Here is a 12,961-nt window from a genome sequence, read left to right as displayed (position 1 = left end):
AGCCAAGTAGAGCAGCCTCTCCCCTCTGGGGATGGCGCTGTGCTCCTCCCAGCAGCCTGGGGTGGGCAGGGAACCCCATGCAGGCACCCACCTCTGGCAGGCAGCTAAGCAGCAGTGACAACGAGGAAGGTTCTGGTGACTTGTGAGGCGGCCCTAACCTGTTTTCTCTGTTGGCAAGAGTACTGACCCCTCATTTCCTAAAAGGAACAGTGGAGTGGAGGTGGGGCCTGCGCCTGTTGCACCACTTGGGGAGGCTTGGTGGCAGAGGGGACTGCAGAAGCAGCAGAACTGGAAGGCGAGCCGGCCCGTGCTATGAGGAGGCCCCAGCTGGGCGGGAGACCACCGCCAGCTTTGCGCCTAACCTACTCTGAGCCCAGCTTAGCTAGGACCTGTCCTTTCACCACCACCACCCCCCCCCCGCCTTCTCCATGTTAACCAGGTCAGATGCGGCCCTGCCCGAGAGTCATGGGGCAGGGGAGTAGTCAGCCCTGCTGGCTGAGGTGGCCCTAAGGGAGCCCCTGGAGGAAGGGAGAAGAGGATAACAGGTCATGGTTCCTGGCTCTCTGTCCTTTACTGTCCATCCTCCTTTCTGAAATTACATTCTAGAAGCTCCCCTAGTATCTGCCCAAATTTCAGTTGCTTTTATTTTTCCCAGTTAGTTTCCTTGGAAGCGGTCTCCTCTCTCCATCTCTTCAATAACTCTTCTTGGAATGTACGGTGGAGGCAGGCTAACCTTTATTTCTTGTCTTTGGGTGGAGATGTACTGCAGGTGGGTCCCCATATTGTCCTTTAGGGGGTGCAGCTGTGCTGCTGTGGGTGTCCAGCTACATTCTCCAAGCTGGTCTGTCAGGCTGCCACTGCCCGTGCTTGCTGGGTAGGGTGCTGGCCGTGCAATTGCTCAGGACCTGGGCTATTTGGTGTTATCCAGAGATGGGGTGACCAGCCCAAGGGAAGCTGATTTCCAGCCATTTCTTCCATAGAGAACTTGATGCCCACTCCTTTGCTAAAGGCACTAGAAAGCCCCACATGGTGTAGAAACCAGGCCCAGAAAGTGGCTGGTTGGTGCAGCCTGAATTCCCCCAAAAAGTCACTAGATTTGGAACACAGTGAAGATCAACGACAGGGGCCATTTCTTCCCCCGCTGTCGTTCACGCACACACCCCAGACCTGGGCGATGACAGGTCAGTAGCCTCAGCCCCCAGGGGAGAAAGATGGCCTGGGTATGCATTTGGGCTCGCGGTGTCCCCGTGGAACTCTGGAGGCTCCTGCTCCCAGCTGAAGCTGGTGCCTCCTCCCTGCACGCCTTGCGGTTCGGGGGTCCAGCTCTGACTGTGGAGCTTCTGGGAAAACTGGACTTGAACGGCACTGTACCTTCAGTTCCTTCTTAATGAAGTGATTCCTGCATGTGCTGTGCTAAGGACGGCGGGGTCGGCGGGCAGGCCAGCTGTCATTCCAGCCCTCGACTGGCCGCCCCAGACTTCCTGAAGTCGTTTGTCCGGTTTCTGTCTCTTAGAGAGGAGTGTATTCTCATCTGTCACCTCATGGGATCAATTATGAAAGCTGGGTTCACACATGAGCACAAAGAATAAATGTCCTCATTTAAGCACCCCATCTCCATAGCAACCACACGCTGGGTTACTCTTCTTTACGTTTCTGCTGTTCCTCTCCTGCAAGACCCTGAGCTCCCCAGAGGCCGAGACTGCACCTTGTCTGCTGCAGGAGCCTGGTACTAACCCCCCCCCCCCATGAGTGTGACCTGAAAATACGTGACTCGTGCTGCTGGGGCCGAAAGATCCACTTGATTCATCACAGATGGAATGTGGGCTTCTGAGAGGTTTTCACTCCAGGCACAGGACCAACTCTGTACCTCACTTGCCCTTGGGGAGAACCGGAGACCTTGGAGTCCAGCAGCGGGAGGGGGGGGCTGCTGTCTGTGAGACCTGAAGAACTGTTTCTACTCCCCGTGCCTCCTGCTCCATGACCTGCAGTGGCTCCCCAGTGTAGATTAGACCAAGTGCAAATGCACACACCATTCTTTTACTGTTCCCCAGTCTAGACACTCTGCTCCAGGGGCGGGGGAAGCGAGGCAACTGCCATCTGTAACAGCCTCATCCGCCGAGTATGAGGGTAAACACACGTTTACACAGTCCATCTTCACAGGAACCCTGAGGTACACCTTGACTTCATATTATGGGGGAGAAAAAGGCTTATCAGAGTTGCGTAACTTGTTTGCTTAAATTCACAGCTGTTAAATGACAGCAGGGAGATTAAACCCAGGGTGGTCTGCCATATTACCACCAGTAAGTACTCTCATTCATTCATTCATTCATTCAGTGTCCTTTCTGTAGCATTTTCCACATGCCAGACAGCATGCTAGAGGTTGGGCCTCAAAAGCGTGATGCATGCATGGTCCAGCTGTGGCCGTGAGCAAGGTGAGCCCGCCCAGAACAGGGCTCAGGGCCCTGTCTGATCCTCAAGGTCAGGGTCCTTCTCTTTCTCTTTTTCCTTTTTTTTTTTTTTTTCTTTTTTAAGTATTAAGGCTCCATGCCCAACATGGGAGTTGAGCTCAATAGTCTCATGCTCAAAAAAAGTCACACGCTCTACCAGCTGAGCCAGCCAGGCCTCCCAGGGCCCCTATCTTTCAATTCCTTTGTATTCCTGGGAGGAAACTAAACTGCCACTTTCAACAAGAATGTAAGACCTATAGCTCCAGGGCTAACATTTGGTGGAAGATCTCCATGTCCGAAAGGGTGGCTGGGTGGAATGGTCTCAGATGTACCAGTTCCTGCTGCAACCACCATTACACGGGCGGGAGTCAGGATGCAGGGTCTTCCCTTTTAACAAAAGCCCAGACCTGCGGCTGGAGCCATCAGACCTGCTGCGGCCACGCCAAGTCCAGCATCCGCAGGAGCTCCCCAGGGCTGCTGCAGGGGGAGGGCACTGACTGACGCTCTTCAACAGGCCACCTGGCAGGAAGTCGGCGCCACAGTCTGCAGAGATTAACGCCGTTGTCATGAATGCTAGTTCCAGATCTGACCTCTAAGGCACAACTGATCACCCTCAGCTTGGGGTCTTTCTAAGGGTTCCTTCCTCCCAGCCTACCTGACAACACTTATGAAGAGAACTGTGTTCCCCCCAAAGAAGATATACCTCAGAATGAAGCCTTACTTGCAAATAGGGTCTTCACAGAGGTAATCAAGTTAGAACAAGGTCATTAGTGTGGGGCCTAATCCAATATGACTCATAACCTTCTAGAAGGGGAATTTGGACTCCAATCCAGCAGGAAGATGTGAAGGGATGGGGAGATGCCAGTGAAGTCAGGCAGAGATTACAGTTGTGCGACCACAAGCCAAGGACCATTCGAGGCCACCGGAAGCTGGAAGGGGCTCAGAAGGATCTCCCCTACAGCTCCAGAGGGAGCACAGCCCTGTGAACACCTTGATCTCCGACTTCTGAGAACAGTGAGACAAAAATATCTGTCGTCCAAAGCCTTCCCATTTGTGGTACGCTTTTACAGCAGCCCCTGAGAGCTAATACACCATCTCATGGTCCCCAGGCCTCCAAGTCCTGCGAACGCCAGTCCAGAGGCAGGCTGAGCCCTCTGTCTTACCAGGACCCCCCTTCTGTTCTCATTTTCCTTCTCAGGACTGACCTTTCTCCTAAAGACCCTCCCTGTGCCCTCGCCACACAGCAGGGGTTCCCACATGCAAGGGCCCCCATATCCTGCTCACCCTTCACTGTGTGCTGCACAATTTTGCTACAACCGAGGGCTCAAGTACGCGAACATAAATGTCAGGCGGGTGACGGAACAACACAGAGCAGGGGCCAGCGTGTGGCTGACGAGCAGCGGGAGGCAGCGGCAACAGCACCTGCGCCTCTGCTCCTTCCGTCCCAGGGCCGAGCCAGGCCCTTGAGGCCAGGAAGGGGTGGAATCAACAATGATCCAGCAAATACAGTAACGGCAGCATGGCTTTTAGGAACACGTTGGGTCCAGGTATTCTGTGGCTTCTCGGAAAGGCCACTGTCCCACAGGATGAGAGGTGTAGTCATTTCCTCACAAACCCACCTGGGCCCAGCCAGAGGTGGAGGAAGCGAAGAACAGGGACAGATATTACGAATGGAAGCAATAGTCATTGTCCAGATCTGGAACTACGTGAATTAGGACCAAGAGAAGTCAGATCCCTGATACCTTGGGCTCTTTGGAACCTGACCCACCCACCGAGGCCTCCCTGAAACCTGCCCCCAGGCCAACCTTGTCTGCTGTCCACCGTCGTCCCTTCATGGGGGTTCTCCTGGCACTGGGCCTGGGGGCAGACATCCGCTTGGCCTTCCTGGCAGCCCAGCCCGGGCAGGTTTCAAAGACAGCAGTTGCAGCCTTCACCCTCTGGCCACGGGCACTGGGAGGGGTGGCACAGGTGGCCCCCACACGCAGGTTCAGCCCCATGAGCCATCTGAGGAGAGGAGAGAGTTCAGGGAACCCACTGTGCTGAGCCTTCCTGAGGGGAGCAAGGAGGTCCTCGGGAACTGGAGGGCAGGGGAGCCTGGTGGGTGAGGGCAGACTCTGGAGGGAATCCTGGCGCAGCCCCTCACCAGTTAGGGGACTCTGAGTGAGTCACTTCAATCCTCAGATCTTTTTTCTGTATAAAGGGGGTAGTAATAGTAATAAATAGTTGCAGGGAGCTTATGGTGCTCCAGACACTGTTCAAATCAACCTATATATGCGAGCTGACCGTGTCATCCTCACGAAGAACCCCCGTGAGGTGGATACAGTTCCTTCCATCCCCTTTACAGATGAGGGAATGGCACAGAGAAGTCATGGGGCCCAAAGTTAGTCAGTCACAGAGCAGGACTGGAGCCCAGCTCTGCCGGAGTCTAGGGTTGTTGTTATTTTCTTATGAAATTAATGAAGAGCCCACAAATATTTATTAGGTCCCACCCACCAGGCTGGGACAATCGCATTCCCATGTTACGGGTGAGGGAATCCAGGCCCAGAGAAGTCCACCCCAAGCCCATGTACTTTGGCTCCCTCAGGCACAGTAGCCGGTTCTGGCAGGACCCTCCCCTCCAAAGATGCTCAGCTGGCACAGCGTGGTGCCCTGGGGAGAGGGTGGGGCTTGACTGACAGCTGGTGGGTCCCCAGCTGAGAGTGCTGGTGAAGGCTCCCACCTGTGCAGTGGGAGCAGCTGGCAGTCACAGTGGAGGGGATTGCCGCTGAGGTCAATGAGCTCCAGCTGGCTGAGATGGGGCAAGGCAGGCATGGCCCGCAGCTGGTTCTTCTGCAGGTGCAGGCTCTGGAGCCAGGGCCCCAGGCCAGAAAAGGCCCTGGGAGAAATCTGCAAGAAGATGCCAAGCTTTGGTGTGAGCTCCTGCCAGGCCCGTCTCATCCCTAGGCCTGGGCGCTAGCCCCATGCAGAAGGGAAGTAGAGAGCCCAAGATGGCCCAGGCAGAAAGCGCAGTGCAGGGATGGAAACCCTGCTTGGTCTGATCCCAAAGCACCTTCACCTGGACTCCCAGTTCATGGTTCTTTCTGCTATGCCTGAACATGCCCGCATAATGGCAAATCCCCTTGGTGGCTCCGGCCCCACCCTCAACGTGCACAAGAACCCCATGGACCCACTTCCTCCTTCTTCCATGCTCTGGCAGTACCCTCCCTGGCTGGCCGCGCTGTGTGGCACTGGAATCCACCTGGTCTGTCACCACACCTGAGCTCCCTGGGGGCAGGCATAGTCTCTGGCTTATCCCAGGGCCACCAAGCCCAGCCTCAGGCCTGACTGTGGGGGCAGCAGTGTTTGTTGAGTGAGTGCATGCTGCAAGGGGCCTCCTGCTGCCTCCCCCACCCCTAAGCTGCGGTGCCCACCTGCTCCAGGCCACTGCTGTTAAGGAAGAGGTGCTGCAGGGAGCGGCCCACGGGCCGGAAGGCCCCATCTGGCAGGGTTTTGAGCGGGTTCCCCGAGAGCTGCAGCTCCAAGAGGGCAGGCAGCCCCTCTAAGGCCCCAGTGGGCACCCCTTGCAGCTGGTTCCTGTCCAGGTGCAGCTTCTCCAGCTCCGGAGCTGGGCCTATTGCTCCAGGGGACACCTGGGTGATGCGGTTGCCGCTCAGGTAGAGCCAGCGCAAGGTTCGCAGGCCTGTCAGGTCCCCAGGTTCCAGGCGGTCCACCGCGTTGTTCTGCAGGTGCAGGGAAAAGAGGCTGGGCAGGGCGCGCAGGGCGGCCCCGGGCACTTGCAGGAAGCGGTTGCGCTCCAGGTACAGGTAGCCCAGGCGGGGGGCCCCCTCCAAGGCAGCGGCGCTGAGGCCGGAGAGCTGGTTGTCCGAGAGGTAGAGGTAGATCAGGCTACTCAGCCCCGCCAGGGCGCCAGCCTCCAGCTCCGTGATGCCGCAGTGCTGCAGGTGCAGCGACACCAGCCGGCCCAGGCCCGGGAAGGCCGCACCGGGTACCGAGGGGAAGTGGTTCCGCCTCAGGTCCAGGAGCTGGGTGTCGTTGGGGAAGCCGCGGGGCACGGCCCGCAGGCCCCGGCTCTCGCAGCCGCTGTGCCGGGACTCGGGGGCACACACGCAGGCGCGCGGGCAGGGCTGGGCTGCCCCGTCAGCCTCCTGGGGGGCGCCGGTGGGGGCGCGGGGCCGCGCGGCGGCCCGCCGCTCTTCCTCCTCCTCCGCCCTGTCCCCAGGGCAGCGCAGGTCTGCGGGCCTCAGGGCGTCCAGGGCCTCCCCTCCGAGGCGCCGCGGCCCCCGGCACGTGCCGTCCGCGCGCACGCGCGCACGCGCCAGCCACTCGAGCAATGGCCGGGCCTGACAGCCACACCACAGAGGGTTCCCCTGCAGCCGCAGGCGGCGCAGCTGCCCGGGGCCCTGCAGCGGCGGCAGGGCGGCCAGCTGGTTCCCACGGAGGTCCAGCGTGTGCAGGCGTGGGCAGTGGGCGAAGGCCCTGGGGTCCAGGGCCTGCAGGGCGCCGTGGTCCAGCATCAGCTCCCGAAGGCCAGGCAGCGCCAGCCCATCCTCCTCGCCCACGTAGGTGAAGGGGTTGTGGCCCAGCTCGAGGCGAGCCAGGCCGCCGGCCTGGGACAGGGCCGGCCCCGGCAGGGCCTGCAGCTCGTTGTGGTGCAGGCTGAGCCGGCGCAGGGCGGGCAGGCCGGCCAGGGCCTCAGGGGCCAGCACGCTGAGCGCATTGTGGGACAGCTGCAGGCGGCGCGTGCGCGTCAGCCCCTGGAAGGCCATGGCTGGCAGGTAGACGAGGGCGTTGTGGGCCAGGTTCACGGTGGCCAGCGCACCCAGCGCCCCGAACGTCCCCGGCCGCAGCTCCTCCAGCATGTTCCCCTCCAGCTCCAGCCGCCGCAGCGAGCCCAGCCCGTCCAGGGCCTCCTGCGGCAGCGAGCTCAGGCGGTTGGAGGCCAGGTTGAGGAGGAGCAGGCGGCCCAGGCCACGGAAGGCGCCCTCGGCCACCAGCTCCACCTGGCAGTGCCGCAGGTCCAGATGTGTCAGATAAGGCAGATCCTGGAAGGCAGCTGGGGGGATCACCTTCAGCATGTTGCCTTGGAGGTCCAGCCGCTGAGTCAGCTGAGCGGGGAGAGGTAGGGGGAGGCTGAGTAGCGGAGGACTACAGCCTTTGCACGTGCTGTTTCCTCACCTGGACACTCTTCTCCCCCTCACCTTTTCCTCATTCTCTTCATCCTGCTCCCCGACACCTCCTCCAGGAAGTCTTCCTCCCTAGCCACCTGGACACTTTTCACATTGAACTGTCGCTGCACATTTACCTTCTCTCTTCCCCCCCAGCTCTTGATGCCACAGAGGAGAGACCTTATCTTACTCTACTATATCCCCTGTTGTAGTTCTCTCCCACAGGGTTTATAATTAATTCAATATTTATCTTTTTTTTAAAAGATTTTTTGTTTATTTATCAGAGAGAGAGGGCGCACAAGCATGTGCACAAGCAGGGGGAGGGGCAGAGGAAGAAGCAGGCTCTGTGCTGAGCAGGGAGCCCGATGCGGGAATCAATTCCAGGACCTTGGGATCATGACCTCAGCTGAAGGCAGACCCTTAACCAACTGAGCCACCCAGGTGTCCCAATTCCATATTTATCTTATAGGTCATCCACTTGTTCCAATCACATAGAATTTTAAGTAGATGTCTCCCTAGTGGGGGTTGTTATTCCCATTTTACAGATGTGAAGACTGAGGCTTGGAGAGGAAAAGTGACGTGCCAAGGTCTCCCAACCAGGCAGTGGCAGATCCACCTGTGCCAACCCAGGCTCTTCCTGCTGTCCTCCCTGCCCCCCTCACCCTGCTGACCTCAGGGACGGCGTTTGGCACCTCAGTGAGGTTCTGGTGCCGACAGGCAACATGCCGCCTGGGATTGTCGCAAACACATGTCTGTGGGCAGCGCTGGGCAGCTGTATGCCAAGCTGGTCCCAGTGGTAGCAGCAGAGGAAGCAGCAGCACCAATGAGACGCTCTGGGGCCTGGGAGAGGGAGGAAGGGTCAGTTGTTCACAGGGGCAAGTGTCCCACGCTGTGCACTCACTGAGCCCAGCTCCTGTTTACAGAGCCCCTCAGGTGTCTTCCTCCTTTGGCCCCAGGGAAGGCGTCATTGCCCTGAGTCCCATGCAGCAAAGGTTCTATTGTGAGCTTTAACACTGGGGGAAACTGAGGCTCAGAAAGGCAACCTGGCAAGTCTCTTTGACTGCCTGCCCAGCAGCTCAGTGAGGCCTTGCTGAATGCCAAGGATGACATGAAGGCTCCAAGGGTGTGCCCGGGCTGTGGTGAGGCTCCTGGGTCCAGGGGGAGGCCTGGACCTCCCAGTGTGAGGGTGGCAGAGAGAGAAGCAACCAGTCCCCAGACAGACACGGTGGCAGGGAGCATAATGGCACCCACTGTGAGAAGATGGCCTGCAGCCAGAGGGGTGCCCAGGCCGGGCCCGAGTGTGTAAGGCAAGGTTTGGGGGACCAGGTATTATGGGGTCCGAGAGGCTCAAGGAGCCTTACTGGCTGGTCAGAGTCACATTGGCAGGTAAGCAGGAGGCTTAGGCCTCTGTTTATTCCCCTTTTGTCCTTCTGATGCCACCCCACCAGCCCGGACTGGGATGGGAGAGCTGGGGGATGGCCTTGGGCTGCGCTTTGGGCAGCTCCATCCCCTTCCCTGTCCATCTTCCCCCAACTTATCCATCCATCAGCCAGTGGGACCCCTTCACCTCACAACAACAACCACTGCCTGTTGCCTCTTAGGGGTGACTGCTGCCACCGGGGTTTTCCTGACTCCCCCACACTGCTCACCACCAACAACCTTAGGGAACTTTCCAAAATACAGACGGGCTTCCGACACCGCCAACTTAAAACCCTCCAGCATCTTCCCCTGCCGTTGGTGGAAAGTCCTGACTCCTGATCCCACCTGGAACGTGCTCAAATTCTCCAGGGTCACCCTTGGCTCTCCAATCTTAAGCACACACGACAGAGCTTCCTTCTTGCCGCCTGTGACACCTAAGTCCCCCGGCTCTTCCTGCTGTTCTCAGCCCTCATCGCGGCCTCCGGGCAGCCCTTGCTGGTCCCTGGGCTGTGCCCCCACCCTCAGCCTCCTCACTGCTCGTCGCCGTCAACTGTTCAGTCTCCTTTAGGTCCCAGTCCTCTTGAAGGCCGGGGCTGCTGGCATCCTCCTGAGGCTCAGGGTGGACCGGGGAAGGGGGACCCGTGGGGACAGAGCCCTTAGGGACAAGTGTCCAGGTTCAGAGGCCTGCTGAGCTCTCAGACAAGTCCCAAGGGACGCGCTCACGGAGGCTTGCTGAAGCAGCCGCCCTCCCCTTTACCACCTTCCTCAGAAACCACTTCGGAGACACCCTTGGAGTATCTCTCCCCCAACAGATCCCAGAGCCCCTGTCCCCCAACCTGTCAGAGGCCCAGAGAGGGCCAGGGGCTTGCCTGCAGCCCCTCCGCTTCTCTAGACCCCCCGGTACTCCCCAAGGCCCAAAGACTCACCCCTCCATGCCGCCTCGCCTCGCGCTGCCAGTCCAGCCTGGATGCCGCGGGAGCCCCCCTGTTGGGCCCGCAGGCCTGGCAGCAGGGACGGGGCTGAATGGGAGGCATTGTGGGCAGCCCAGACGGAGGCTGAGGTGAAGGAGGGGCAGGCGGGGGCGGGAGAGGCGGCTGGAGTTACAGGGCCTCCTGCCTGGCGCCAGTTCAGGGCTCAGGATCGTGGGCCAGGCCTGAGAGCCCAGCCTGGAGAGCTGGGTCCCGGGCCTGCTGGCAGGCAGGGGGGTCTCGGGGCCAACTTGTAGGTCCCAGACCTGGGCTCCCTCCCAGCTGTGGGATGTCGGGTGGGACTGCCTGTCCCTGAGCCTCCATTTCCTACTCTGAAAAAGCAGTATTAGGAACTAGCTCACAGTGTTGCTGTGGGGGTCCATGTCGGCACCTGGAACATAGCAGGTGCCCAAGAATGGTTCACTGTGTCCTGATTATTACACATTGACATACATTCTCTAACACTCTACACACGATATTCTACAATTTTTTTTCACTCAACATGAAATTATCGAGTGATCCTGGTTGATTCTTCTTAGTCATGTTCATTTTAACTGCTGTGTAATATTCCATTGTATACAGGTGGCAACTCTACTTATCCGTTAATCTTGGAGATTTTGGTTGCCTCCAACTTTTTTTTTTTTTTGGCCTCCATCTTATTACAAATAATATTGCAAAACAACATCCAAATACTTATCTTCCTGGGCACATGTACATTTAGAAAAAATGCAACAGGGGCGCCTGGGTGGCTCGGTTGAACCTCTGATGCAGCTCAGGTCTTGATTTCAGGGTCATGAATTCAAGCCCTGCAGTGGGCTGGGCGTGGAGCCCACTGAAACAAAACAAAAATTTTTAATGCAACAGTTCATGTAAACCATAGCAAACTTTTATACATCCTGTGATTGTTCAGATCCATGTTTCTGGTGGATTTATATCTGTCGTTATTCAGTTTGCTTGGATTTTTTCTTTTTTTTAAACCAGAAATAGTGCCATACCACAGGCTTGTGCTTGTGCTTTATTTCACTCCGCCAGTTTCATGTCAGTGACATGGCAATGTGTGTACTCCTGTTTTTTTCCATTCAACATTGTGTTTGTGAACTTCATCTGTGATGCATATTTTTAAAAATTGTTTAATTTTTATACAGCATTTCAGCACTCCATTCCATAAATATTCCACAACGGTGGCATGGGGGGAAGCGGGAGAGCCATCTGCCTGCCTGATGCAGGCAATAAGGGGGTGTGCGGTCGGGAGGGAACTTAAATGCAATGGGACCCAGTTGGCTTGCTCTTTATTGTCATCACACGCTGGTGATTCTAAACAACACTGATGCTAAAATATTCCTCCCTGCTTGGGTGGACCGTTCTCACCTCCACCTTCTTGGTACCACATGGTGCAATGAATCCATTCCACTCTTGACGGACATTTCAGTTGTTTCCAGGGTGGGGCTATCACGAAAAGGGTTGCTGGCGACGTTACGTTTGTTTTTTCAAAGATTTTATTTTAGAGAGAGCAAAAGAGAGTGACCGTGCACAAGCAAGGGGAGGGGGCAGAGGGAGAAGCAGGGAGCCCAATGTGGGGCTTGATCCCAGGATCCTGAGATCATGACCTGAGCCGAAGGCAGACGCTTCACTGACTGAGCCACCCAGGTGCTCCATTTGCACGTCTTTTGGAGAACATAGCCCAACCCATCTCTGTTGGGATAGACCTATGGCCATAGAGTATGCTTATTTTCAGCTTCCGTGGATATTGCCAAACAGCTTTTCGGAGTGTTTGTAGGAATTTACACTTTCCCCAGCAGTGTCGGAGCTCCTTTGCTCCAGCCTCACCAATGCTTGGTATCGTCGGTCTTGCGCTTTTGCCGTCCTACTGAGGTACGGGAGCACCACACGATTCTAATGTGCGTTTCTCTGAAGACTAACAGAGTAAGCAGCTTTTTATATGCTTTTCCTGAAGTCCCCATTCAAAACTTTTTGTTCATTCTTCTAATGAGTTGTCTTATTAACTTGTAGAGACTCTATATATTCCAAATTATTTAAAAATATATACTGCAGGGGCACCTGGCTGGCTCAGTCAGTGAAGCATGTGACTCTTGATCTCAGGGTCACGAGTTCAGGTCCCACACTGGGTGTAGCAATTACTTAAAAACAAAAACTAAGAAAAAAAAACATCAATAAGGGAGTAAAAAGGCAAGTCACAGAGAGAAAATAATTGCAATATATACTATTTTTTTAGAAGATTTTGAGAGAGAGAGAGAGATTACAAGTGGGGGAGGGGCAGAGGGAGAAGATGCAGACTCCCCACTGAGCAGGAAGCCCAACTCGGGGCTTGATACCAGGACCCCGAGACCATGACCTGAGACGTAAGCAGATGCTTAACCAACTGAGTCACCCAGGTGCCCCCAATATTTTATTTTTTAAGTATTTAAAGTTATCTCTACACCCAATGTGGGGCTTGAACTCATGACTCCAAGATAAAGAGTGGCAAGCTCTACCGACTGAGCCAGCCAGGTGCCCCTATGATGCCTTTTTTTTTTTAAGAGTTATTTATTTTATTTTATTTTTTTTTTAAGATTTTATTTATTTATGTGACAGAGAGACAGCCAGCGAGAGAGGGAACACAAGCAGGGGGAGTGGGAGAGGAAGAAGCAGGCTTCCAGCGGAGGAGCCTGATGTGGGGCTTGATCCCATCACGCCGGGATCACGCCCTGAGCCGAAGGCAGACGCCAACCGCTGTGCCACCCAGGCGCCCCCAAGAGTTATTTATTTTAGAGAGAGAGTGAGCATGTATGAGAGTATGAGCAGGAAGGGCAGTGGCAGAGGGAGAGAGAATGTCAAGCAGACTCCACACTGAGCACGAAGCCCGATGCAGGGCTCTATCTCAGGACCCTGAGATGACCTGAGCAGACACCAAGAGGTGGATCCTTAACTAACAGTGCCACCCAGACCCCCTATGATGCCTTTT

At 56.4% G+C, this 12,961-nt stretch overlaps 1 protein-coding gene across 1 annotated transcript; it reads right to left on the bottom strand.

Moving 5' to 3' along the window:
• Positions 1–2,701: 2,701 nt before the first annotated feature.
• CHADL (chondroadherin like) lies at positions 2,702–10,382 on the bottom strand. The gene is made up of 8 exons (XM_087869095.1): positions 10,362–10,382; positions 9,958–10,032; positions 9,755–9,867; positions 8,275–8,452; positions 5,858–7,552; positions 5,167–5,333; positions 4,253–4,451; positions 2,702–2,788 (listed from the first exon to the last, which is right to left on the bottom strand). The coding sequence occupies exons 1-8, from the start codon at positions 10,380–10,382 to the stop codon at positions 2,702–2,704; spliced, it is 2,535 nt and encodes an 844-aa protein (XP_087725221.1).
• Between the last annotated feature and the right edge of the window lie 2,579 nt (positions 10,383–12,961).

This window comes from Ursus americanus, chromosome 17, assembly GCF_024610735.1.
Source record: "Ursus americanus isolate L20-20 chromosome 17, mUrsAme1.1.p, whole genome shotgun sequence".
Classification (NCBI taxonomy): domain Eukaryota; kingdom Metazoa; phylum Chordata; class Mammalia; order Carnivora; family Ursidae; genus Ursus; species Ursus americanus.
This window is presented reverse-complemented; position numbering and strand designations above follow the sequence as displayed.